General features: G+C 40.0%; 1 protein-coding gene across 1 annotated transcript in view; it reads left to right on the plus strand.

The window, feature by feature from the left end:
• Positions 1 to 25488, plus strand: part of LOC141279852 (scavenger receptor cysteine-rich domain-containing protein DMBT1-like) — a 40840-nt gene extending 15352 nt beyond the window's left edge. The window contains exons 3-16 of the mRNA XM_073811719.1: positions 682 to 786; positions 2363 to 2489; positions 2568 to 2747; positions 2922 to 3010; positions 3491 to 3572; positions 4077 to 4276; positions 6629 to 6850; positions 7207 to 7386; positions 9633 to 9938; positions 10289 to 10465; positions 11998 to 12198; positions 12615 to 12920; positions 25258 to 25390; positions 25482 to 25488. Of these exons, the coding sequence (XP_073667820.1) occupies positions 682 to 786; positions 2363 to 2489; positions 2568 to 2747; positions 2922 to 3010; positions 3491 to 3572; positions 4077 to 4276; positions 6629 to 6850; positions 7207 to 7386; positions 9633 to 9938; positions 10289 to 10465; positions 11998 to 12198; positions 12615 to 12920; positions 25258 to 25390; positions 25482 to 25488 (2315 nt within the window). The remainder of the gene's footprint in view (positions 1 to 681; positions 787 to 2362; positions 2490 to 2567; positions 2748 to 2921; positions 3011 to 3490; positions 3573 to 4076; positions 4277 to 6628; positions 6851 to 7206; positions 7387 to 9632; positions 9939 to 10288; positions 10466 to 11997; positions 12199 to 12614; positions 12921 to 25257; positions 25391 to 25481) is intronic.
• Positions 25489 to 26651: the final 1163 nt, after the last annotated feature.

Genomic DNA, 26651 nt, shown 5'->3' on the forward strand with positions numbered 1-26651 from the left:
TCTCAAGGGTTTTCCAGACGAGATATGAGGTCCTTCCAGAAGGAATACGGAAGGCAGAAACCGCTGCCACCTAAGCCTTAAGAGTGGAAGGAATTAAGCCAGCAGAGAATTGCTCCTGCAGAAACCTCAGCACCACATAAACAGGGCAGTTTGTAGGGTCTGTCAGGTGAGCTGAACACCATGAGGTGAAGTTTCTCCACTTAGGGCTTAAGCTCCTTGAGTGAGCTCTGGAGTAATCATATGGTCTCCACAACCTTAGTTGGGAGCCTGACATCCTTCCAAAGGTTTATGGTGGGCAGAGACTGCTGCCACCTAAACCATAAGGGTGAAAGGAGTTAACCCAGCAGAGAATTGCTCCTGCAGAAACCTCAGCACCACGTCAAGGGGCAGTTGACTGGGTCTGTCAGGTGAGCTGAACACCAAGAAGTGAAGTTTCTCCACTTAAGGCCTAAGTTTTCTCCTTGAGAAAGCTCTGGAGTAATCATATGGTCTCCACAACCCCAGTTGGGACCCTGACATCCTTCCAAAGGAGTATGGTGGGCAGAGACTGCTGCCACCTAAACCTTAAGAGTGTAAAGAGTTAAGCCAGCAGAGATTTGCTCCTACAGAAACTTCAGCACCACAACAACAGGGCAGTTGACTGGGACTGTCAGGAGTAAAGTAAGGTCTCCACAACCTCAGTTGGGAGACCTGAGCCTGCAAGCCTGGCCCCCTCAGAGGCCAAGCTGACAGCTACCATATCTCTGGAAAACTTTCTCCAGAACTTCTGTGGCAGAGTGATTGGAGGTAAGAATAGAAAGCCACATCAGGCAGTGTGTGGTGTCCTGAGACGTAAACAGATCCACCTCTGCTCGTCCAAATAATCTACACCACAGGTACACTACATCTGGCTGGAATCTCAACTCCCAGGAATGGGCTTTGCCTTACAGGGCATCTGCCATATGCAAGTGGCCTGGATCTAAACTGTCATCAACGAGCACAGTTTGTCCAGAGACCACAAATGCCATTATCCCAAAATCAACAATGTTGTGATTTTGTCCCTATCGGCTTTGCATAACTGTACTTCAACCTGTAAAGGAATGCGTCTGTTGTCAGGGTCACACGCCAGCAGCGCACACCCAAAACAGTCCTTAGGATAGAAACCAAGGTTTCCTCCACACCACCAGAGCACGCAGACAACAATGCGTGACTTTGATTGCAGACCTCCTTAGAAATTTATTTAAGAAACCACCGATGTGATGTCTGTCTAGACAAACACATGATGGCTCCTCAGGTCTAGAAGGAAATGGGAGTCCAACCCATACCACCATCATTTCCAAGGCAATTTCAGTGCCATAGCCGATGATGAGTTTCAGCGTTTTTGAGTTTCAGCGTTTTTGGCTTTCCATAATCGCAACAACCTGTGAGGGATGCTTCTGTTGTCAGCATTACACATCGACAACGCGCACCCAAAACAGGACCTCGGGACAGAAGCCATGGCTTTCTTTCTGTTACCAGAGCACGCAAACAACGGTGCGTGACTTTGATCATGTGAGACGGGATTCCCCTCGGGGAAAACCCTCCCGTGTTGAATGAAGACATAAGCTCTAATGTAAGGAATCAGTCTACGGATCTGATTAAATCACAGTCTGTCTCAGTCACAGCATAGGACTGAGCTGCATCATTGAACAATTACAAATCCCTCCTTTTTGAAACAATAAAGCAATGGCTGTAGGTCATCATTTCTCTCATGTGGAGGTTCTACAGCCTCCTGCACAAGAATGTATACATGCTCCCCACTGGAGGCAGTGTCACAGGGTGACTTAGGGCGGAACCAAAAATGGAGAGGAGAGGTTCCGCCCGGAGCGAATTTTTTTTAAACACAAGTTTACTTCCTGGTTCTCCATGGAGACGAAATCAGGCTTGATTCGCAACAGGTGTGGGAATGAGGCAGCGATTAATTACTAGGCGGGTCATATGATTACTGCAGATTTAAAAGACGGGCTGAAGAAGCAGAAAGGGGCGATTTCGGGCGAGTTAACTTCCGCCTTGGGCAACACAACAAAGACCAGCCTCCGAAGAGTCCGCAGGCTCCGCTGATCCGGCGACCGCTAGAAAGCGGGCGGAAAGAGTGCGGGGCTGGTCCGGGCGAAAGGACGCCGTGGTCGTGTGAAGGAAGTTGCAGTCTTTTGTGGGGTTGATTATTGGAGCTGCGTTGGCCGTGTCGTGTAAACAAACCGTTTCCAGTCACGCTGGAAACAGTAAGGAGCTTGTTTACTGGGAAAAAAGCAGAAGAGGAAAATAGAGCCAGTGGCCAAGTAAGTGATAACCCTGAAAAGTTTGGATACGAATGGATTTATGTGCATTACTGTTGTGTTTGGAGCATTGAGGAGGAATGACTTACCGCAAGAGTTGCTGATGAAGATCCGAGTGGTGTATTTGAATACGGGTGAAGAGGATCTCATCGGTCTGGAGAAGAAAGAGACAAAGGAGGTCATTATTAAACCATTGTGAGTACTCAGTGTTTGATACAGTGTGTATTGTGGAGCTGTCTTGTCCAACGTGTGTTGTGAGCTCTCAGTATTCAGGTTGACGGCCCTGCCACGGAGCAAAGTGGTGGGAGAGCCGGGGAGTGACGAACCTGAAAGGAACACGGGGCGCCACAGCAACGTCTACCTTGCTGGTTTTCACTTCCAACGCAAACCGGTCCCAGGTGTAGCTCGAGGAAGACGGGGTTGTGACCTTAATGTGCACATAGAATGCTGTGGGTGAGTTTGTGCTTTTGCTGTGAGAATACACTTTGAATTAGTGCAGTGGCGTGCTGTGTTTGAATTGTCTGTAACCCCCCTCCCTTTGCTGAACCCGCCGTGGGAGAACGAGAGGCTGTGGAGACCGGTTAAACAACTCATTGTATATGCTGTGTGTGTGACCCTGTATTAAAGCTTCAGTTGTGACGTCTGTTCTGGTCATCTTTTGGATTCGGCCTGGCTCAGTGAAACGGTGGTGAAGGACATCGAATTCTTTGACTGCTGTGAGTAAAATCCACATTAATAAGTGTTCGTGTGTATGAAGACATTCGTACTGTTATAGGAACGGTGGTGAAGATCAGATCTCACCTGTCATGGAGCCTTTTCAAAGGTGCGCCCCTGTCTAGTTCTCTGTAGTCGAAGTGGAAGAGAGGAGAGGGCAGCGTTCGGCTCGGCGTGACGGTGTTGGATTTCCCCCTTGGCAGTACCAGAGGCCTTTTTGGAGGGCGAAGTTACGACGACTTACCTTCTTAAGGTTTGGAGCATAACTATACAGCGTGAAGCGCAGTCACCGTAAGTCCACTGTTCATGAGCCGTTTCCAATGTTGCTAGTATCTGTTGAATGAGAGAGTTACGAAAACTTTGAAGGAAGGTTGGAGAAATGCAGTAGCTAAAGCTAACTCGCCTTTGCTTATTATAAGGAGCTGCCCTACTAACCAGTGTGAGCTCCTGGGTCTATAACTGAAATTCCTTTTGTGCCGCAGCTACGAGCCTGCAGAAAGAGAGAAAGAACCTGAATACCACGCCTGTGAAGTACTTACCTGCACGTCATCATAAGTCGACTAGGTGAGAATGGAAACCCCAGTGTCTGCTACGTAAACTTTTGTGCCACAGCTACGAGCCTGCAGAAAGAGAGAAAGAACCTGAATAACACGCCTGTGAAGTACTTACCTGCACGTAGTCATAAGTCGACTAGGTGAGAATTGAAACCCCAGTGCCTGTTACAAAATCTTCTGTGTTATAGCTACAAGCCTGCAGAGAGAGAGAGAGCCTGAATATCATACCTGTGAGCTAAAGCCTGAAGAAGGAGAGAGAGCCTGAATACCATACCTGTGAGGTACTTACCTGTACGTCGTCACGGTGAGAGTGAAAGTCCCAGTGTCTGTTACGTAATCCTCTGTGTTACAGCTATAAGTTTGCAGAAGGAGAGAACCTGCATATCATACCTGTGCGCTAAAGCCTGAAGGAGGAGAGAGAGCCTGAATACCATACCTGTGAGGTACTTACCTGTACGTCATCACGGTAAGAGTGAAAGTCCCAGAGTCTGTTATGTAATCCTCTGTGTTACAGCTTAAAGCTTGCAGAAGGAGAGAACCTGCATATCATACCTGTGAAGTACTTACCGAACACCACCTTAGGAAAGCGTCAAGGGGATAGCCAGCCTGTCGCCAACAAGACCCCCAGGGCTCCGCAACATTTAATCACCACTTACCTTGTTTTAATCTGCCTCCAGGAGGAAAAGGAGGGCGCCACGGGATCAAGGAGCCAAGGCATAGGAGCTTCGCCCTGCTGTCTCCCCTTTGCCCCCCTCCCTTTCTTCTCGGCTCACCTGGAGAGCAGAAAGAGAGACCCTTATTTTTAACTTACCCTTGCCCCTTTTTCCTACCTATTTTAATTAAATAAAGTGTCTTTTAAATTTTACTTACGCTTGTGTTTGTCTGGTCATTGGGATGACTTTGGGACCTCCTCAAGGTGGAAACTAGGAAGGGGCGCGGCTTGTTTACATCTGTGGTCCGCCCCGACCTGTGACACCAGCTGTATGCCGTTCCACCATATGCAGGAGTAGGTTAATTGTGGCTGCCTGTGGTACTACGCACAGCAATGAGTGTGCCCTGCGAGGGCACTGAAGGGAAGCAGGCACCATAAATGGGGTGTGAGCTGATTTGCTTCAATAAGAAATACTGAACACGAACGAAGACGTTACCCGCCTCAGCGGATGATGGACTCGAATCGTAACAGACAAGATCAAATCTTGACGGCGCACCAGCGGCCGATCAGAAGAATAAATGCTGTGTACAGCTGTACAAGCAACATTCAGCATAAACACAAATCACTGTTTGACACAGCTCATGCAGGCTGTGACAGGCAGATATACATACATAGCCTACACATACAAATGTAGAAAACGTAAAAATATTATTATTTTCATTATTATGTATGCACATATAATACCTATATACTGTAAAAAGAGGAGGCTTCGCGTGGAAACTGCACGTTTAGCTTTAAACAGTAGGCGGATTATGAAGAGGATCCATCTCTCCGGAGATAGACAGCTGAAAATATATGGCTCTCACGCAGGGCGCATTCCTGATCCGGCGAGTGAGAGAGAGGGACTTCACGTGCAGGCGGAGACTCCCACGAGTGCAACCGCCGCTGAGAAGTGGGATCGCAGCCGCGAACCCAAGCTTCCTAGAGAGCGAGAGACAGATGTCACGTAGGCGGGGATACTGCCACCTGCACGCACGAGTGCAGTGACCGCTCTGCCTCGACAGAAGTGGGACCGAATCCGTGATGGCGTGAGCCTGATATATCCTTCTCGAAGCGCGAGGCTGGAGCGCAACACATGTAGTGAATTCTCACAGTGCACACAGCCAGGTTTCTCAAAAGCCAACTGTGCGTGCTGCACTCTAAGACACATATGCATGTGTATCCTTGTCTGTGATATCGCGCCGACAGGGAGATACACATACTTGAACTGATTCTTAAAACATACTTCAGATTTATGCAAACGTACACGCAGTCACTTGCTGAGGCACTAAAAGCGAGTGTGTCTGTTTGGGGTGCCTTCTTATACCCCTGGTCCGCGCGGCATCCAGCCTATTTCCAATCATCTAATTATTGATTATGTTTTACACGTGCTTCAGATCAGTCACGCCGAGGCATTCCCCGAAGTGTTGCTATGGCGACACAGCTCGAGTTCCTCGAAAGGGAACCACAACCATATAAAAATGGACAACTCACTTAAATTAAGAGAAGAAATGAAACTTGAATCCTATGCATTATGAAACTTTTATGACTTTCACATGCTTTTTCAGGAAATTAGTAATTACACCATTTGAGTGCAGTATAATTTAACTAGCATCATGTACCGGGCTGGTTTTGCGACAGAGAGAGCAAAATATTTTAGTGGACCATTCAGTAATTTAAGAGGCACCAAAACCTCTGATTCAGTCCGGTAGGTACCGGCCATATAGGCATGGCACCGGGTTTCGGAACTCAACCATTTATAACGTGTTAAAACTTAAGGAACGTACCACAACAACTATAACCATTTTTAGTAGGGATCTCTCTTGCTCGCTCGCTCTCTTTATTGCTTGATCATGTGTAAAATCGTGTTTAAATAAATCATTGTAATACAGAGGTGAGTGAGAAAAGGAACAACAACAATTTGTGTCAAGGCTACAATTAAATACACAGTTAAAGAAACAAAAGTGCCCTCATAAGTCTTTATTGATTTCTTTAAGTCTTTAAGTTTGTGATAGTGATGTCATGTGAAGGGGTGGGGCCACATGTAAAATCTTCTGATGCCGTTTTGTCCGATGCTTTGTCTTTTCATTTGACACCTGACTCTGACATCTGAGGATGTCCTAAAATGTACACCGTACTATTGACTTCCATAGGAGGAAAACAAATATTATGGAAGTATTGTGATAAATAATGAAGAAGATATTTTGATAAATTAGGGTAAGCTCACAGTTTATGGTACACATTGAATTCCATCATATTTGTTTTCCACTGACAGATAAAATCTACGCTCATGCCGGTCGCTGATCAGTCCCTGCCAAAGAGACAAACACAAAATGCTATTTCTAATCCTTGATCCTGTTTGTATGTAACCTTAGACTTTGTTAGGTTGGTGAATAACAGTAGCAAGTGTTCAGGACGAGTGGAGGTCCTTCATGATGGTCAATGGGGAACAGTGTGTGATAACAGCTGGGATCTATCAGACGCTGCAGTGGTGTGTAGAGAACTGGGCTGTGGAGATGCTCAAGCGGCAAAGATTGATGCTTATTTTGGTGAAGGTGTTGGACAAATATGGATGGATGCCACACAATGTGCTGGAAGTGAGACTACACTGGAAAGCTGTAACTCAAAAAAATGGAACATAGAGAACTGTACCCATTCAGAAGATGCTGGAGTCATCTGTAATCGTGAGCCTTGAAATTCATTTCCCCATTCTTTTCCAATGACAGTCATTAATTTCCTAATTTATCATTAAAAATCTTCCCTTCGCTCACCATCCCACATTTTAAAACTGCTATGTTGATTTGTCATTATATGGATGACATTTTAACATATGTCATACTACATATTTCATTAATGTCTCGTTTGGTGTTCCACAGAAATATCTTACAACTTTGAAATAACATGTATCAACAAATAATGACTGATAACTGACTTGTCCTTCATTCATGTTTAGCTCCTGTTAGGTTGGTGAATGGCATTAACTCTTGTTCTGGACGTGTGGAGGTTCTTCATGGTGGTCAGTGGGGAACAGTGTGTAAAGATTTCTGGAACTCTACTGATGCTACAGTGGTGTGTAAAGAGCTTGGATGTCCGACCGGTGGTGAAGTGAAAAGCTTTTCTTACTTTGGACTTGGTGGGGGAACAATATGGATGGATGATGTTTATTGTAGAGGGACTGAATTGTCACTAAAAGACTGCACATTTCGTGGATGGGGAACACACAACTGCGATCATTCATTTGATGTTGGAGTCATCTGTCGAGGTAGGAAATGATACAGTATTTTTTACTTTGCCAGTCTCTACTCAACCCTTCAGGTGACTGTGTAGTGGCAAAAAGTCTTAGCTTAATTCTTCTGAAGAAAAACTCACAAGCCAAAGGTTCCAGGTGCCAAACAAAAATAGGGGTAATCCAAATACAATAAACAGGCAAAGGTCATTAACAGGCAAACAACATACTTATCAGAAGACTTGGTACACAGGGTTAGCTGACAATACTTCGCGTCTAAACTATGGCAGGGTAGGATTAAATAAGGAGTAAACAGGAAATGATGAGAGAAGCAGAGAGCAGTGCCTGGTTAGAACTCCTGTGAGGGCTCCCTCTGGTGGCATGTTGGTATGGATGTTACACCCTCGACCTGTCACAGTTATTTATTACTTGAATGTTTTCTAATCGTAACAAAGTAAATTAAATGTCGCTATGACATTTAATAAAGTGTTGTTAACTTCTAGTGCAGTAAATCAGTAACATATTGGGCCCTATTTTGACGATCTGAAATGCAAGTGCGAAGCGCAAAGTGCAAGTGACTTTGTGGGCGGATCTTGGGCGCTGTTGCTATTTTCCCGGCGGGAAAAATAACTCTTGCCCCAGGCGCAAATCAATAAGGGGTTGGTTTGAAGTAGGTTCATTATTCATAGGTGTGGTTTGGGCGTAACGTTAAATAAACCAATCAGAACGTCATCCAACATTCCCTTTAAACGCAAGTGCGCAAGTTCCATGGCGGGTTGCTTTTATTATGACGGATTTACCAGGCGCACGCCAGGAGCGGTTCACAGCCGAGGAGACTGACGTTCTTGTAAGAGCAGTCAAAGACAGAAAACTTGTTGTGTATGGGGATGGGAGAAATCCGCCCAAATCAGCGTCGGTTAAACAGGCGTGGGAGGAAATAGGCACAATTGTCTCATCAGCTGGCATCCCCAGGACGTTGCGCCGCAAGCTCTACAATGATGTCAGGAGACGGGGGAATCCCAAGCTTGCCAGCATAAATCGGGCACGCCGTGTAACGGAGGTGGATCTGCCTCTATACAGGACCTGACGCCAGCAGAGGACATCGCTGCATCCACCCTCACCGCTGAAAGCCAAGAAACGCAAGCAGTCCAACCCCAAAGTACACTTACAAATCAAGTTCACATACATTAAGGTTTCTTATGAAAACATTTTAATTATTATTTACATAAAATAAACGTAATACAGCCACACAACAAACTTATGAAAATATTTTAATTGTTATTTGCATGATATTTTTTAACGCAGCCACACAAAATAAATTAAATCTATCACCACAATGCTCACCACAATGATTTCCCTTATCTCATGTGTTAATATTTTTTATTGTAACAATTTATGATTTGCAAAAATAACTGTTGCATCTGTGTAGATTAGATAAGGAAAGTGTGTGCGCGTTGTGCACGCTATACATTATGGTCAAGCATGCGCCCTTAGAATAGCATAATGCGCAACGCGCCACTGACTTTAGACATTTTTTTTCTGGTCAGTGGCGCAATTGTTTTTTGAAACTGCAAAATAGCATCAGGGATGGTTTGCGCCGGAACACGCCTCCTTTTTTGCGCTGAACTTCCCAGGGAGCGCAAGTTCATTCCCTAGTTTGCCGACGTGCGTCTGTGGAGGAAAAAACCTGCTGTGTGCCGGTGCAAAATACGAATGATACATGCGTCACTGATCAAGTCAATTGTGCTGGGTGCAAGATAGGGCCCATTCAGTGCTCTTTGGAAAATACCAGTGGAAACAATAATATGAGTGTAACATATAGAACCAGTGTATTTTCAATAATACAAATTCAATAAACCCCCCGAAACTACCAAATCTGCTTTCGATATTTGTGATTACATACAAACAATGATCATGTTAAAAGCATTACATCTGTATTCACAGAACCAGACTTTATGGAAACTGAAGTCTATTCTGTTTTGCTGATCAGCAAGTAATAGATAATGGCACTGCAGTCTGTAAAAATGGAAAACAAAAGAAATATTAACAGTATTATAATATTATGTAACACAGCATTATACTAAACAGAGAAATTGTAAAAATTACTTTGACACATTGACATTTCCTTATGATTGTCTTTTACTCTCCTTTAGATATTAGACTGGTAAATGGATCTAATAAATGTTCTGGAAGAGTGGAGGTTTTATATAATAATCAGTGGGGAACCGTCTGTGATGCTGGCTGGGATTTAACAGATGCTGCAGTGGTGTGTAATAGCATGAGTTGTGGGACTCCTGTAGCTGTAAAGACAGGGGCTTTCTTTGGGCAGGGTTCAGGATCCGTGTGGCTTGATGGTCTGAGTTGTTCTGGGAATGAGTCAACAGTGAAAAATTGTCCATCAAAGGCACTAGGAACAAGCACCTGTAGCCATGGACGAGATGCTGGAGTCGTCTGCAACCGTGAGCTTTTTAAATTCTTGGATAAATATTTGATATAGATGAATAAAAAATATAAACTCTGTGATTATTTATTTGCTCCAAACCTTATCATTCTAAATCTCTTTGCTAATTCTTCTTCCTGTGACAGTGATTAATGACCTACAGTAATTGTAACCTAACGAAGTAATCTCATTTACCATGTTATTTTTAAGCTGTTGATTTGTCATATTATAGAAAGAAGCTGTGGTGAGGTGTTTTTGTTTTCTCTTTCTGTGAAAAAGCACACATTTTTTAAATAAGTTAGTAAATAATGACAGAAATTACAAGAACATCTGAGCTTTTTTAATAACATGTTCTTTATTCATGTTTAGCTCCTGTTAGGTTGGTGAATGGCAGTAACTCATGTTCTGGACGAGTGGAGGTTTATCATAATGGAACATGGGGAACAGTGGCTTCAGATGGGTGGAACCCTACTGATGCTGCAGTGGTGTGTAGAGAGGTCGGATGTCCAACCAGTGAAGTGAAAAGCTATGCCTACTATGGACCTGGTGTGGGACCAATATGGATGTATTCACTTGAATGTTCAGGAAATGAAGTGTCACTGAAGGATTGCAAATATCGTGGATGGCCATTATCCAACTTTGACCATACATATGATGTTGGAATTATCTGTCGAGGTGGGATAGATAGTGGTTTTGTTTGTTTGCTTTTAACTTTGCTAATCTCTACTCTACCCTTCAAGTGATTCTAGGATGTTTGTGATTGCAAACAAAAATGATCCTGATATAAAGATTAAAGAGCACCTATTATGTCCTTTTTTATATTGTTTTTGTGGTATGCTAGAATAGCTTTTCATAGTTGATTTGTTTAAACAAACATTATTTTTTCCACATATTTTTCATTGTTGTTGCACCTGAGCCTATAAAAAGCCTTGTTGCAAAATGCTCTGATTGGTCATGCTGGTCTAGTTTGTTGTGATTGGCCGGGTCTGTTGTCAGTCGTTTAGTGTGTGTATAAGAGATGTTGTGCCTCTTAGGGGGCATGTGATGTAGCTTCTCTGTAATTGATGTAATCGGTGGCATCAGTCCAAGACACAAAGCGATATTTACGTGGATTTACCGGTAAGAGTCCCACTCAGACCGGTTTCGCTATCAGTTTAATGAGTGGGGTAGAGCTTTGTTAATTCACCGGTTTAAGTGGTTGTGGAAGGTTACACAAGAATAATTGGAAAGGATGTTTCAGAAATATGTTATCATTTTGTAATCATCTAATACATGTCAGAAATGATGCAGAATTAACCATTCATAGAAAAGGTTGGCACATGTGCACACAATATCTGTGTGTTACACAGAAGAGCTTTTACAGTGAGTGATGAAGTCTTTGAAGAGATTATAAGGGCATAGGGCTGATCATCACTACATAATAAAACACAGTGTTAGTTATCTAAAGCGGGTGTAGCTGAGTCTTTATCGACACAACTGTGAGCAGTAAACAGAATTAAGAAAGTGAAATGAGTGAGCAGACAGCTAAATACTACATTAACATTTAGGCAGTGGGCAGGCATTATGCAAATGTATTACATGTCAATGTCAAACAGTAACACAAGTAACTGAAACATTACAACTTTGCTGTTTATTGTCCAAGAAAGTCCAAGAAAAGTGATTTTCCTCGAGAGGTCATAACTTGCTTTAGAATTGTCTTTGGGATTTGTATGTTTGCAGATTGTTTACCTGTAAAGTAGAAACACAGGTTTACACAATAATGTAAAGATAAATTCAGGAAAAGAATAATAGATGCTCTTATAATACTGCTAAATCTATTCTCACAGAACTAGACTTTATGCAAACTGAAGTTCAATCTGCTTTTCTGACAATCGAGCAATAAATTATGACAACAATCTCTGCAAATGGTTGTACAGAACATTCCTAAGAAATAAATGAAAAAAAAAAAGTATTATAACAATGTGTAATATATTTATATCTGTCATGTCCATATTTAGTATTATGTAGCAGTATTAAGCTGAATAGGATTTGTAGAAAAGTAATTGACATTGCTTATGGTTTCATTCACTCTCCTTTAGATATAAGACTGGTAAATGGTCCTAATCAGTGTTCTGGAAGAGTGGAGGTGTTATATAATAATCAATGGGGAACCGTCTGTGATGCTGGCTGGGATTTAACAGATGCTGCAGTGGTGTGTAGTAGCATGGGTTGTGGGACTCCTGTGGCAGTAAAGACCGGAGCTTTCTTTGGGCAAGGTTCAGGATCCGTGTGGCTGGATGGTCTGAGTTGTGCTGGGAATGAGTCATCAGTGAAAAATTGTCCAACAAAGCAAATAGGAACAAGCAACTGTAGCCATTCAAAAGATGTTGGAGTCGTCTGTAACTGTGAGCTTAAAACCCTTGAATAAATATTGTATGTAGTTCACACAAAAATAAAAAATTGTTGATTTGCTCTTAACTTTATTGTTCTTGAACTGTTTGCTAACACAAAAGTAGACATTTTGAAGAATCTTCCTGTGGCTCCATTCCAGTGACACTGGTTTATGACTAATTAGAAGTCATTTATTAGGAAAAATCTTCTCCGTTACGTCAGCCCTCATTTTCCATTGTTGTTTTGTCATTGTATGGATAAGAGCTAAATACTAGAATTTACTAGAATATTTTTGCATTTTTATTATTTTGTTTTTCATGTTTAGCTCCTGTTAGGTTGGTGAATGGCAGTACTTCATGTTCCGGGCGAGTGGAGGTTCTTCATAATGGAACATGGGGAACAGTGGCTTCAGATGGGTGGAACCCTACTGATGGTGCAGTGGTGTGTAAAGAGGTTGGATGTCCGGTTGGCGCTGAAGTAAAAAGATTTGCCTACTTTGGACCTGGTGTGGGAACAATATGGATGAATGTAGTTTCTTGTTATGGGACTGAATTGTCACTAAAGGACTGCAGAAATCGTGGATGGACATCCAGCTCTGATCATTCATATGATTCTGGAGTCATCTGCCGAGGTAAGACAGACACAGTATTTGCCAGTCTTTGCTCAACCCTTCAATTGACTAAATGGGATCTTGATGATTGCATACAAAATGGCCCTGTATAAAGCCAAGAAACTACTCACACAACCAGACTATCCAAATTATTTTAGAATGTGGAAGTAATGTGACGTATTTCCTTTTCTGTGCAAGACTTAGGTTTCAATAGCCAGTCAGTATAAAACAATGTCATTTATGCACACATAAAACATGATTAAAAACAGTTATTGTAAATATTTACTGCACCTGGCATGAATAACCCAGTGAGAGGATGAAATGAAGAAGTGGCCTGATACATCATATGAAGATATATTAAATTATTTCATGTAACAGGTCTTCGATCCATAACTTTAAAAGCACAAAGGCATACCAGTATCTATACTGTGGGAAAGTCAGTCAAGCGTTTTTTTTTTTACCTTTTTTATGCGTAAATGTCCCAACTTTTCTTTTTTTCATGTGGAAATTGTCTTAAAATCTGTCAGAATTATGAACTGCTATGAGAGTGCAGGATCTTTTACTGCAGTATCATATTATTAACAGAAAAATATACTTTTGATTGATCAAACACTGAATGAATAAATCAACTCACTAGATGATGATCTTAACAATAAGATACTAATTGCCACTGTGGTTGGATTATTACATTATTGGCATCTTTTTACCACAACAAACATGTTTTAAAAACAAAGTTGTAGCAGCCAGAGGAAAGGCTAGTAAGCTCAAGAGTCTAACTAAAACAGACACTGATCACTATAATGGTAGTCTCTCGTAGTCAAACCTTCAATATTGAAGTTCGGGTGGTTTTGCTGCTTTTTCTGGACCCCCCACGAGCTGTTTGACCGTCATGTCAAACAACCAATTACAGTTTGTTTCATCTAGCATCACGTTTCGGACTCCCCTCAATAACGAACCATGGCAACAAGTCAGTTATTAAAATAACCAGCCGCAACTGAATAGCAATAATGTTTTATAACAGTTTGAAAATTATAAAACGTAACAATCCTCTAAAATTCACAAAACCAACAAATAATCTTAAAACATTTAAAAAACTGCACTAGAATTACATTTAATGCACTTTCTTCAACAACAAAAATAAACTATATGGCAATGTTTTCATATACGTAGAAAATATTGTTTATAAGTTGTTTATTTTTGTTAAAGTTGTTTAAGTCTTACATAAAAGAGCTGAAAGATGGCGGTGCCCACATTTACATTAAAAATAAGGTGGATATGCAAACTAAAGTCCTGTATGTTTTAATGACCAGCAAGCAAAAAAATAATGGCAGTGTCTATGAATGACTGTACAAAAAATTCCCAGCAGAGGCGGACACTACTTAAAGCAACACTAAAGAGTTATTCTTTGCTCTCCCTACAGGTTAGACGCTTAATTGTTCATTAGCACTGTCGTAAATACTGCAGCATAGCTGGCTCTGATTGGATTGTAGGTCTGCCGTAAAGCAAGTTCTTGTAGTTTTCACTCGAACTACAGGACCACTACCCGACGGTTGGAAACTTCTTTAGTGCGGTTTTGGCCGATAGAGGGCTGCAAAGCGAATGTGAAAGTGCCATTGACCCTGCTTTGAGTGGATGAACCACTGAAACTTTTTTGGAAACGTTATTTTAAGGTTAAAAAAAACTCTTTGGTGTTGCTTTAAGTATTTTTACTTTCTACAGAAAAGTACATTTTCATGTATTTGTATTTTATCAGTGTTTTTTCTTTGGAAAACATACATTCCAAAGCATATTATCATAATTTTTACTCCACTACATTTCATAATTTCAAGTTTATGGTTTATATTTAATATTTAAGTACATTAAACATCTAGTATTTTTTCTACTTTTATTTAAGTAAAAAGTACTCAAGAAAGTAAAAGTACACAATTTTTATGTAATTATGTATTAAATAAATTTTATAAAAGGAATACACCGTGTGGTTCTATGCTTTAGAATGTAGTGAACATTTTTTAGTAAGGGAAAGTAAAAAAAAATTCCAAGACAAACACTCTGATAAAGCACAGATGCTTGGAAAATGTACTCAAAGTACTCAAGTAGTGTCCGCCTCTGATTTTCAGGAAATAAGCGAAAATGATAACAGCATTATTATATTGTGTAATATCTAATAATTATGTGTCCCTGCCTGCAGTGGTGTCAAAAGTATTCATATTCATTACTCAAGTAGATGTATAGATACTAGGGTTTAAAAAGACTTTTGTAGAAGTTGAAGTATCAACTCAAGCTTTTTACTCAAGTAAAAGTGAAAAAGTATTGATTTCAAAACTACTTAAAGTATAAAAGTAAAAGTAATGTAAGGAAAAAATGTCATTACGGAAAAAAGCCTAGGCCGCGCCACAGGAGCCTTTTGTGCACTACCCTATCTCCTCTAAAACATGTTTCTAAAGGCCATAATAACTATAGTGCTATATTTAAAATGTTAATGTTAAAAAATTTGGGATGCACTAGGGCCAGGGGTAAGCAACGTCCATCCTGGAGTGCCGATGTTCTACAGATTTTAGCTCCAACCATAATAAAACCTTGGCTACCTGTAGTTTCAGGTGACTTTATAAACCTTTATTAGTTTGTTCAGGTCTGCTTGTTTAGACCTGGAGCTAAACACTGCAGGACATCGGCACTCCATGTTGCCTACCCCTGCACTAGGCTATCTGTTTCAACCACATACGGTATATTCACATTAAAAATGAACGCTTTTTAATACAATGCAAACAAATACATTAAAGCAGTGGTTCTCAAACTGGGGGTCGTGAGATGGTGCCAGGGGCCCCAGTTTTATAATATTTTATGAAATACATTACTTTATTATAAATTCTGTGTAACTAAACCTCAGAAAAATAAGGCTACTAAACAAAAGCAATACATTGTATAATTTAATATGTTTTGTTTAATTCAAATTGTAAGTTTTAGAATGTTTATGTCATACATTTTCTTTGGGGGGGCCGCAAATGAATCCACTGTACACAAGGGAGGCGAAAAAGGTTTGATAACCACTGCATTAAAGAACCATAAATGTGTACTACTGAGCATTAACATGTGTTCTATAGAGAGGAAGATATGATGACTAGTTGCCTATAAATATTGTAATGGTGCAAAAAGTCAAACTTCAGAGTAGGGTCGCTGATGGCAAAACTTTTACAGTGGTGCCCTCTTTAGTTAAAAAACAACAAAATCACACACAACTATAGTATGTGTGAGAATAGAAATATGCTATTGTTATCATTTATAATTGTGTTTTGACAGCAACACAAACTACAATTATACAAATATGCAATGATATATTATAGCCTATATTCCTGTATATGTACTTGTAGCTAATGGACTTTAGTATACTTTACTAGTCAGTATAAATCCAAGCAATTTTGGAGAATTACTAAATGTCTTTCTTGTAAGTAAATTAAAAGTCAGGTTTAAGGAAACAGCTGATGTATATTAACAAAAGCAAAAGTTTGAATGTATGGTTATGTGTTTGATTGATTTGACACTCAAGCATTCAGCGAAGTAGGTTTGTTAATGCAAATAAAATTTAGGGCATTATTAGCAACTACAAAACAACAATGTCTTTAGCATAGATATCTTTGCCATGCTTCAAAACGCAACGCAGCACAATGTCATTTAAGTTGAACAACTGAAGTTACATGATATAAATTGGTATTGTTACACTATTTAAATCACACAGATGAGTTGGTGTCAGCAGCCAGCTATACATTTACACAGGCTTGTGAATGTGAACTGACCTGAAAGTGATGCGCGAGATTTATTTCGTACTTTTCCATTTGAAGACAGAATGCTGCGTTCTGTTACTGTACAAACGGATGGTGGATTATATCAAAGCATCGCGAGAGGAGAATGCTCCGCATGCTTTCTAATCGCTCTCGCTGTTCTTTTATGTTTATCTTTGCAGCAGTATCGAACAAACATTTGATCATCTGCGGTCAGCTGGGAGGGTGGGGATTGCGTACAAACCAATAGGGTGTCGGAATGGTGTATGTTTATACTTCTCATCCAACCACAATCGCATTCATCTGGATGATGCAATTTATCAAGATAGGTTTTTTTAACGATGACAAGACAGAATGTTAAAAAAAAGAAAATAAGCCGAAATAATAGAAGTAACGAGGCGATTTTTAAAATGTAAGGAGTAGAAAGTACAGATAATTGCGTGAAAATGTAAGGAGTAGAAGTAAAAAGTCGTCTGAAAAATAATTACTTAAGTAAAGTATAGATACCCAAAATATCTACTTAAGTAAGGTAACGAAGTATTTGTACTTCGTTACTTGACACCTCTGCCTGCCTGTAAATCCCTGGCTAAAGTCGAATGATCTCATTTTGAGATTTAGTGCATCATGACCACAAAAATGACAAAAATATGTCATTTGTGATTGCTGTAAATGACAGATTAAAAACGAAACCTTAAATATACAAAACGTAAACTTTTATTTACTGTATATCACAAAGTGAGTACACCCCTCACATTTAGCAAGCATTTTAGTATATCTTTTCAAGTGATAATTCTGTAGAAATTAAATTTGGATATATCAAGAGTAGTCAATGTGGTACTTTTATAGCATAATGGATTTAGTGTCCTTTTAAAATGACATACAGCCATTATTGTCAAAATAGCTGGCCGTCACATCATCCAGGTGGATGCTGCACATTGGTGGTGGTTGAGGAGATTCCCCCATTCATATGTAAAACGCTTTGAGGTCTGCAGAAAAGAGCTATAAAAATGTAACGAATTATTATTATTATTATTAGTTAAAAAAGGGAGTACACCCTAAGTGATAAAAGATGTACACTACCGGTCAAAAGTTTTGAAACACTTGACTGAAATGTTAACTTTGATCTTAAAAATCTTTTAATCTGAAGGTGTATGGTTAACCAAACCAATTTTTTGCAGTGTATGGTTTGAGCACTGGCAATACACATAGCACAAGGACTCAACTTCTTTGATCGACCCTTGCAAGGCCTGATCCAAGTGGAACCGTCTTGGAAAACCTGGCCACTATACTGTAACTCAGTTTCAGGATGTTCCTGGTCTTATTATAGCCTAGGACATTTGTTCCCAATGATATTCCTGGAGACCCACTACTCTGCACATTTTGTATGTCTCCCTTATTTAACACACCTGATTCAAATTATCAGCTAATTAGTAGAGATCTCTATGAACTGAAGTGAGTCTGTCAGATAAGAGAAACATACTAAATGTGCAGAGCAGTGGGCCTCCAGGAACTGAGTTGAGAACCATCTAGGCCATCTTTGTGGAGAGCAATAGTTCTAATTTCCTAATCCTCAGAGAATTTTTGCCATGATGTGCCTTTTCAACATCCAGTTTTCAGTATGACCGGATTGTTCTCAAAGCAACAAATTTCACAGCTTTAATACAAGATACGTAAATTTGTATGGTCCTCTAAAGCAGACAAAAACATGAACATGATGAACAGGACTTATGGCTTTGCATGGTTAAATGATGTACATCTATTATCACTGTTAACAACAACCTAGCATAGGTTTATTTAATAACCCAACATGTGTTCTGTCCAATAATTTACCCAGCACTGGGTTAAAAAATTCCCAGCAGAATTTAGAGTGTAGGGTGTACTCACTTTTGTTTCAAGCTATTTTGACAAAAATGGCTTTATGTTAAGTTATTTTCAGAGGACAGTAAATATAAATAAGTAGCACATTTACTACTCCTAAAATATATCCACATTTTATTTCTACACCGATCAGACATGACCACCTGCCTAATATTGTGTAGGTCCCCCTTTTGCCACCAAAACAGCCCTGGGCTGCGTTTCCCGATAACGTTGTCTCTTAGCGCGCTACAAAGACTCTTAAGTTAAACCTTAACTACAGGTATACCTTTTGTAGGCGTGTTTCCTGAAATGTACCTTAGCGGGTTTCTTAAGGTATTCCTTCTTACGTACGACGTTACCAGGTGCTGTCCATGGCGATGGTGCTGAATAGGTTGATTTCGATTGCTCGACAATCAATTGTTCACTTTATGTAATAGGTTTCGCTGCGTTATGAGATAGCGGTGTTCTTTATTAAAGAAACATTTCAGAAATAGCTCAAGTTAAATTATTAGGAATATCTTGTAAAAATATTTCAAATTGCAAACAACTAAATTTAACCTTTTATTTTATATCAAACCCGTGCAAAACCCGCAACTTCATTTCCAAACGTATCATGCATAAACTGCTCCATTGCATTCGCTATGCCTTCACTTTAAAGGATAATTTATATTAGGGGTTCCCAATAAGTGCGTTGCACAGGGGAATAAGGTGGGTCGTGCAAGTCACCTGGCTTGGCTGTGCATTACACTTCAAATATATAAAAACAAAATGTTGTTCATTAGTTCACCCGTGGACACTGGATGCGCAAGCAGCGCGTTTACAATGCGGATAACGCTTAATGGAAGCATTTCTGGAGCCGCGCCTGTCTGTTTAACTTAAGTATAAAATATAAATATATATTATATGATATATAAGTATATTATGATTGTTTTAGATTTTAGCTTTGATTAGTTTTAATGTGGAAAATTTGTTGACCTTATACAAGCAATAATCAAGTGGAGCAGTTTCTTTTGAGTGTTTATAAAGAATATGGCATGCAGCTGCCTCAAAGAAAACATTAAAAACTTCGATGCAAAGTCGACTTAACATCAAAAATAATATTTAGGAAAATCAACAATTATGATTTCGTGATGAATGTGCTCCCGTGGCATGCAATTTGTACTTGATTTGTTTTATTGCAGCTAAAATAGCCGGTAAAGATTTAACGGATTTGAAATGCACAAATGAAATGGTAAGATTCGCTCTATAGCTGCCTGCCACATTTAACCAACTCCTCCACCCAAACTCTTTTTTTAATAGTTTCTTAAGCCTGTAATACGAAGCTGATGTTCCTTTGGAAAAAAATATTAAACATCTAACCACCATCAGTGTAATAATGTCTGATTATGTGAATGTTTTATTCTTTAAATTAAAAAAATGCCTAATTTAACACGGAGTGTACTTCAACTTTTTTTTACAGATATTTAGTTATATAGATTGCAATCTACACAAGCTTTTATCACAGCCATGGCCCCAAGCGGAGTCAAGTGGGATAAGGTATAGCTAAGAGTGCTCCAGACCAACCTTCCCAACGATTGACTTATAGAAGGGATACGTAACTATGAACGTTTCGGGAAACACATATTAACGATAAGGTACAGCTTAAGGTACAACTTAAGAACGACGTAGAGCTAAGAAGGTTTCGGGGAACGCAGCCCTGACCCGTTGAGGCATGGACTCCACTAGACCTCTGAAGGTGTGCTGTGGTATTTTTCACAAAGACGTTGGCAGCAGATCCTTTAAGTCCTGTAATTTAGGGCATTTAATGGATCACACTTGTTTATTCAGCACATCCCACAGATGTTCGACTGGATTAAGATCTGGGGAATTTAGAGGCCAAGTCGACACCTTGAACTTGTTGTGTTCCTCAAACCCTTCCTAAACTATTTTTGCTTTGTGGCAGGATGCATTATCCTGATGAAAGAGGCCAATGTTATCAAGGAAGGGTGTACATGGTCTACAACAGTGGTTCTCAACTCCAGTCCTCGGGCCCCCCCTCACAGAACATTAAGATGTCTCCATATATAAAACACCTGATTCAGTTCATCAGTTTGTTAGTGTGTTAATTAAGGAAATGTTTCAAACATTCTGGCAGGATCCTGATGAGTGGACTGTGGTGTTTTATATAAGGAGACATCTTACATTTTCTGGGAGGTGGAGCCCGAGAACTGGAGTTGAGAACCACTGGTATACAACAAGCTTAGGTAGGTGGTATGCGTCAAAGTAACATGCACATGAATGGCAGGACCCAAGGTTTCCCAGCAGAACATTGTCCAAAGCATCACTCTGCCTCTGCTGGCTTGCCTTCTTACCATAGTGCATCCTAGTGCCATGTTTTCTCCAGGTAAGCAACGCACCTGGCCATCTACATGATGTAAAATAAGATGTGATTCATCAGACCAGGGCATTTTATTCCATTGCTCCATGGTCCAGTTTTGATGCTCACGTGCCCATTGTAGGCACTTTCGACAGTGGACAGGGGTCAGAATTGGCACCTTGACTTGTCTGCGGCTACGCAGCCCCATACGCAACAAACTACGATGCACTGTGTGTTCTGAAAGCTTTCTATCAGAACTAGCATTCATTTTTTCAGCAATTTCAGCTACAGTAGCTCATCTTTTGGATCAGAACCTGTGGGCCAACCATCGCTCCCCACGTGCATTAATGAGCCTTGTCCCACACATGACCCTGTCGCCGGTTCACCGCTTGTCCTTCCTTGGACCACTTTTGATAGGTACTGACTATCAAACGCACGCTGCAAGAGTTGAAGTTTTGGAGATGCTCTGTCGTCTAGCCATCACAATTTGGCCCGTGTTAAAGTCGCTCAGATCATTATGCTTGCCTCTAACACTTTAACTTTATGGAAAAAATTTTCACTTGCTGTCTAATATAGACTGACCCACCCACAGACAGGTGCCATGATAACGAGATTATCAGTGTTATTCACTTTACCTGTCAGTGGTCATAATGTTATGGCGGATCTGTGTATAAATTTGTCCTTTGAGAAGATAAGACTAAAGTAGTTGCAGAAATGTGAGGAGTGTACTCAAATTCGTAAGATAACACGATATAAAAATTATAAAATTTATAAAAATACTAAAAAATAATAATTTTATTGACACTACACTTTATTATTCTGTGCAAAAAATGAACTTGGCTTGCTAAAAAAATTGACTTTGATCGTCACTGTGTTCACTTACAGAAACACATGATAATGCTTATATCACCACTTTTCTATCATTAGAAAGTAAAAACATGGGTCGCCTGTGGCACACGTGCCAGAAACTCTTTAGTTTTCAATCACTCTGCAAAGAGACTTACATTACACTGCTGATTTGGACATTCAGATATGATTTATACATCATTTAAAACTTTAACTTTAAACATTTAAAGTGTCTAGTTTTTTTTGTCCACTCTCAATAAAAACAGAATTTCTCAAAAGTAAGAAAATAAACAATGCGCATTCTGTTCTCTCAATAATTTTGCTTAATTACTAATGGGTTACCATGATTTTCTTAATATTAAGTCAGTCTTCCACACTTATAAACAGCAATAAGGAGGGATATATCTACTGAGGTTGAAAACATTGACTCTGTATTTTGTGAGGTAAGTTGGCTGGAGATTAAAAGAACATTCCTAAGGTTGTTTATGGTTAAATCAATAAGATAAAAAAAATGCAAAGAATTTAATTGATATGGTAACATAAGAATTGAATCATAAAGAGTTACAATATTTTGTGATGATTGGTAAGATGAGTAATTCAAAGTAAACTGATTGTATTATGTAAGGAGGACGCAAAACATTTGCGGATGTTTATTAAAACAAGCCAATCTAGCAAACAAATCCAAACATGAGGCAAGAGGGTAAACAGAGACAGGCAGGCAGGTCAATAACAGTAAGCAGTCCAATCCAGGCAAACAGGTTGTAAGGGTAATCCAGAAACAGCAAACAGGTAAACAGGCAATGGTCATATACAGGCAGACAATACACTCTCGATAAACGCTCGGTATGCAGGGTAAACTGGCAATACTTCACGTTTAGGCTGTGTCAGAGTTTAGCTTAAATGGGGAACAAACAGGAAATTATCAGAGAAGCAGAGGGCAGCACCATGTAAGAACTCCGAGAATATTTCACACGCTGGCATTTTTATAGCAACTTGTAGTTTAGCCAGTGTTGGGGAAGTTACTTTAAAAAAGTAGTGTTTGCTCGTTTTAAAAAGTAATCCATTACTTTACTTAGTTACCGCCTTTGGAAAGTAACTTTTTACGTTACTCGTTACTTTTACGTTGCTTAAAGGTTTGCCTGACTTTGGGCAGAACCCAATATCTGTTTCTAAATGTGTAGGCCTAAATAAAGTTATACTATGGAGCAGAGATGCTCACAAGTCTCTGAGCTCGAGTCCGAGTCAAGTCTGAAGTCTCTGAGCTGGAGTCCGAGTCAAGTCTGAAGTCTTTGAGCTCGAGTCCAAGTCAAGTCTGAAGTCTCTGGGCTCGAGTCCAAGTCAAGTCTCAAGTCTCGTTGTAACAAGTAAAACTCTAATAACAAATAAAGAAATTATAAACAGTTATAAAAAGAACAAAGTTGCACATTAAGTAAGGTCTATAATTAGCATTAGGTACAGAAATTAAATTAAATGGATAATAACACTGTCTTTATTGTACAAATGAAATATTATTATTATTATTTTTGAGCAATAGAAGGGATTTTCTGTTTGTCTTGGGTTGTTTGATTAACATAAATGACACAGACTTAAGTAGGTTAATTGAGGTTACTGTCTCTTTATTAAGAACAAATAAGCCCAGACTGGTTTCTGACTGATTTCTTAAGACATAAACAAAAATGTTTTTATTAGAAAAAGAATACTGTGAGATCATTTTGTGTGTATGTGCCCTGTCAAGAAAAGAAAGATTTTATTTTGGCTTAACTTTTGAAACACTTCTCTCTGTATGTGCACTACTGAGGGCACTTAAACGCGTGCTCAAACACAGGCAGAGTGTGAATTCCAAACAGCGCTTCAGGAATAAGATACAGCAGTCGCTTCACATAAAAATGTTACATTGTTTTTCATTGGTCTATTCAGCAAATGTATGTTAATGGACTACACTACAGTATGACACAAAGTAGCGCAACTCTGGACCTGACTGGAGCTGGACCGGACACATTTAAACGCATGTGCGTACAGAAATCTGCTCACTTGAGCACCTTTTTGCGGTTAAATTGTTTAACCATTTAAACAATTGCAAGCCTTAGAAACACGTTAATGATAATCTTACCCTATTTAAATTGCATATTAATCCACGAATCGCATGCGAGCCGAACCGCGGATCCGTCACAGCACTACCCAAAGCTTCAGATGAATGGCACAGCAGCAGCCGGTGCAGTCGACATGTATGTTCGCGGCCGCGCGCGCGGAGCAGATACGTCACATGTGACGTCGTGGGCAGGTTGTAGGTAACGGAGGGAGGGGTATGACAGCGAGCTCATCAGACGTTTTCTAAAAATAAACATTGTTCACGAGTCGTGCGGCTCGAGTCCGAGTCGAGTCTGAAGTCTTTGAGGGTCGAGTCTCAAGTCGAGTCTGAAGTCACTGTGTGTGCGACTTAAGTCGCACTCGAGTCCGAGTCTCAAACTCGAGTCCCCATCTCTGCTATGGAGGATATAACAGGTATTTATTATGTGCTCTTTATTATAAAAAAGTATCAATAAGTTCCTTAAGAACAACATGGTAACCTCAAAATGAGGCATATGTCTTAAAATAGATTTATCTGAAAGTCTGTTTCTTCTGGGGGTAAGCACAAGACCTACCAGGCTGAACAGCCTTTCCACTGGTGCACTGGATGGTATTTCATGAACACAGCTTTCACTTGGGGGAAACGGTTGAAAACTTCTAACTCTAAGCTCGATTTCATGTACTCAAGTTAGTACCTCCGAGTCTGCACTAAAGGCCATTGCATCATCCTCCTCCTCCTCATCATTCTTTAATTTATTTCTTATTTATTCAAATCAGGCAATTGGTTGATAAAACATTGATTAAAATTAAGATGCCTCCATCCCTCAAAAGTTAGCGTCAGCTGCTTCTTGCTTGCCATGATTTCTTTGCAGACTGATACAAGCCTCTGTCATGTGTGTGGACCTTGTGACTATTGCGCAAGCATGCAGATGGCAGTGTCGCTGTCAAATCTAACCAAAAGTAACGTTGCGCTGAATTGGGAAATGAACTACGTTACGTTACCAAATTTTCAGTAGTAACGCGTTACACTACTTTTTACCCAAAAAAGTAGTTACGTTACTGTAACGCGTTACTGTACTTTGTAACGCGTTACACACAACACTGAGTTTAGCGAACTATACTTTTTCCAAAAGGTAGCTTGGTTGTAGTTTAACTACTTTTAATGATAAGTAGCTTGTAGCTTATCTAACTACAGTTTCAAAGTAGCTTCCCCAACACTGTTGTAGAGTGTACAGTGCCTGTGGCCGGTTGAATAAACTTCTTAGACTCGTCTTAAAAGTTAGTCATCTATGTTTTTCTTCAAAACTGATTATAACAGTTCTAAGTATTTCAAATAAAATACTAAATTGGTGTTATTTAAATTCAAATAGTAAGACTGATTAGCCCAAACTAATTGCTAGTTAGTCAGACTGGTTCTTAAGCAAAGTTTTAATGTGTCTTCACACTCCACCTGGAGGGCGCACGGCCAGAACAGCCAAGAGGATCGGGGATCCTGGAAGTCCCGGACCCACCCAACACGACTTTCAGGATGGCACGTGGTCCCCTTTTCTGCCTGTGCATCTGCTCGGAAGACCTATATGTGGGCTTGGGTACAAGGATGTATATGCATACTGTGTATGTGACAAATAAAAATCTTGAATCTTAAACATCTCCTTATGACTTTCTTTCACTCTCCTTTAGATGTTAGACTGATAAATGGATCTAATCAATATTCTGGACGAGTGGAGGTTTTATATAATAATCAATGGGGAACTGTCTGTGATTCTGGCTGGGATTTAACAGATGGTGCCGTGGTGTGTAATAGCATGGGTTGTGGGACTCCTGTAGCAGTGACGACTCGGGCTTTCTTTGGGCAGGGTTCAGGATCTGTGTGGCTGGATGGTCTGAGTTGTTCTGGAAATGAGCCAACAGTGAGAAATTGTTCATCAAAGCAAATAGGAACAAGCAACTGTAGCCATGGACGAGATGCTGGAGTCATCTGTAACCGTGAGCTTAAAATTCTTGAATAAATATTGCATGTAGTTTGCCCAAATTAAAAACTATCAGTATTTTTTTTTTTTTTTTGACTTTATCATTCTTTGGTTCTTATTTAACAAACAGGGCAAATTAGCATGAAAGCTCAATTCCAAGAAAAAAAAATGCAGATGGAAGTTTAATATTTCTGAGAGTGATTTATTCATAAAGCCAGAGTAATTTAAGACATGCTTTATTTGGGTGTTTAATTTAAATACTCTCCTCTCATATATTATGTGTCTAAAAGAGAATCTCCTACAAATGCATATGCAATGGTCACTTGAAAAAGAACGTAAATGTCCACGACTCGGTGCTAATTTTTCCCTACGTGTATTAGTAAATCAGTAAGAGGCAACTTAAAGAAACTTCATGTGACTCTTTTCCAATGAGAGTGATTTACTGCATCTGTAGGTGATTCATCTAACACAGTCTCACCCCATGGCGTCAATATTTGACGATACTTGACCATGCGTCAATATGTTGACGCGGAGGGTATACCTTTCGCGTCATTTTTTGACGAACTGGGGACTTCGATACTATTAAGTCCGTTGCATTCTCTTTCCTATTTTCTTATCATTTTCGCGTCGGTTTAGGGTTAGATTACGCAAAATTAAACAGTGTACGCAAAATTAAACAGTTGTCACCTGGCGTTGGGGTTAGAGTTAGGTCCGCGAAATTAAACAGTTGTCACCTGGCGTTGGGGTTAGAGTTAGGTTTGGGTAGGGATGTCATTATGTAAATCTAACCCTAAACCGACGCGAAAATGGTAAGAAAATAGGAAAGAGAATGCAACAGACTTAATAGTATTGAAGTCCCCAGTTCATCAAAAAATGACGC

The sequence above is a fragment of the Paramisgurnus dabryanus genome, chromosome 1 (genome assembly GCF_030506205.2).
Source record: "Paramisgurnus dabryanus chromosome 1, PD_genome_1.1, whole genome shotgun sequence".
NCBI classification, from domain to species: domain Eukaryota; kingdom Metazoa; phylum Chordata; class Actinopteri; order Cypriniformes; family Cobitidae; genus Paramisgurnus; species Paramisgurnus dabryanus.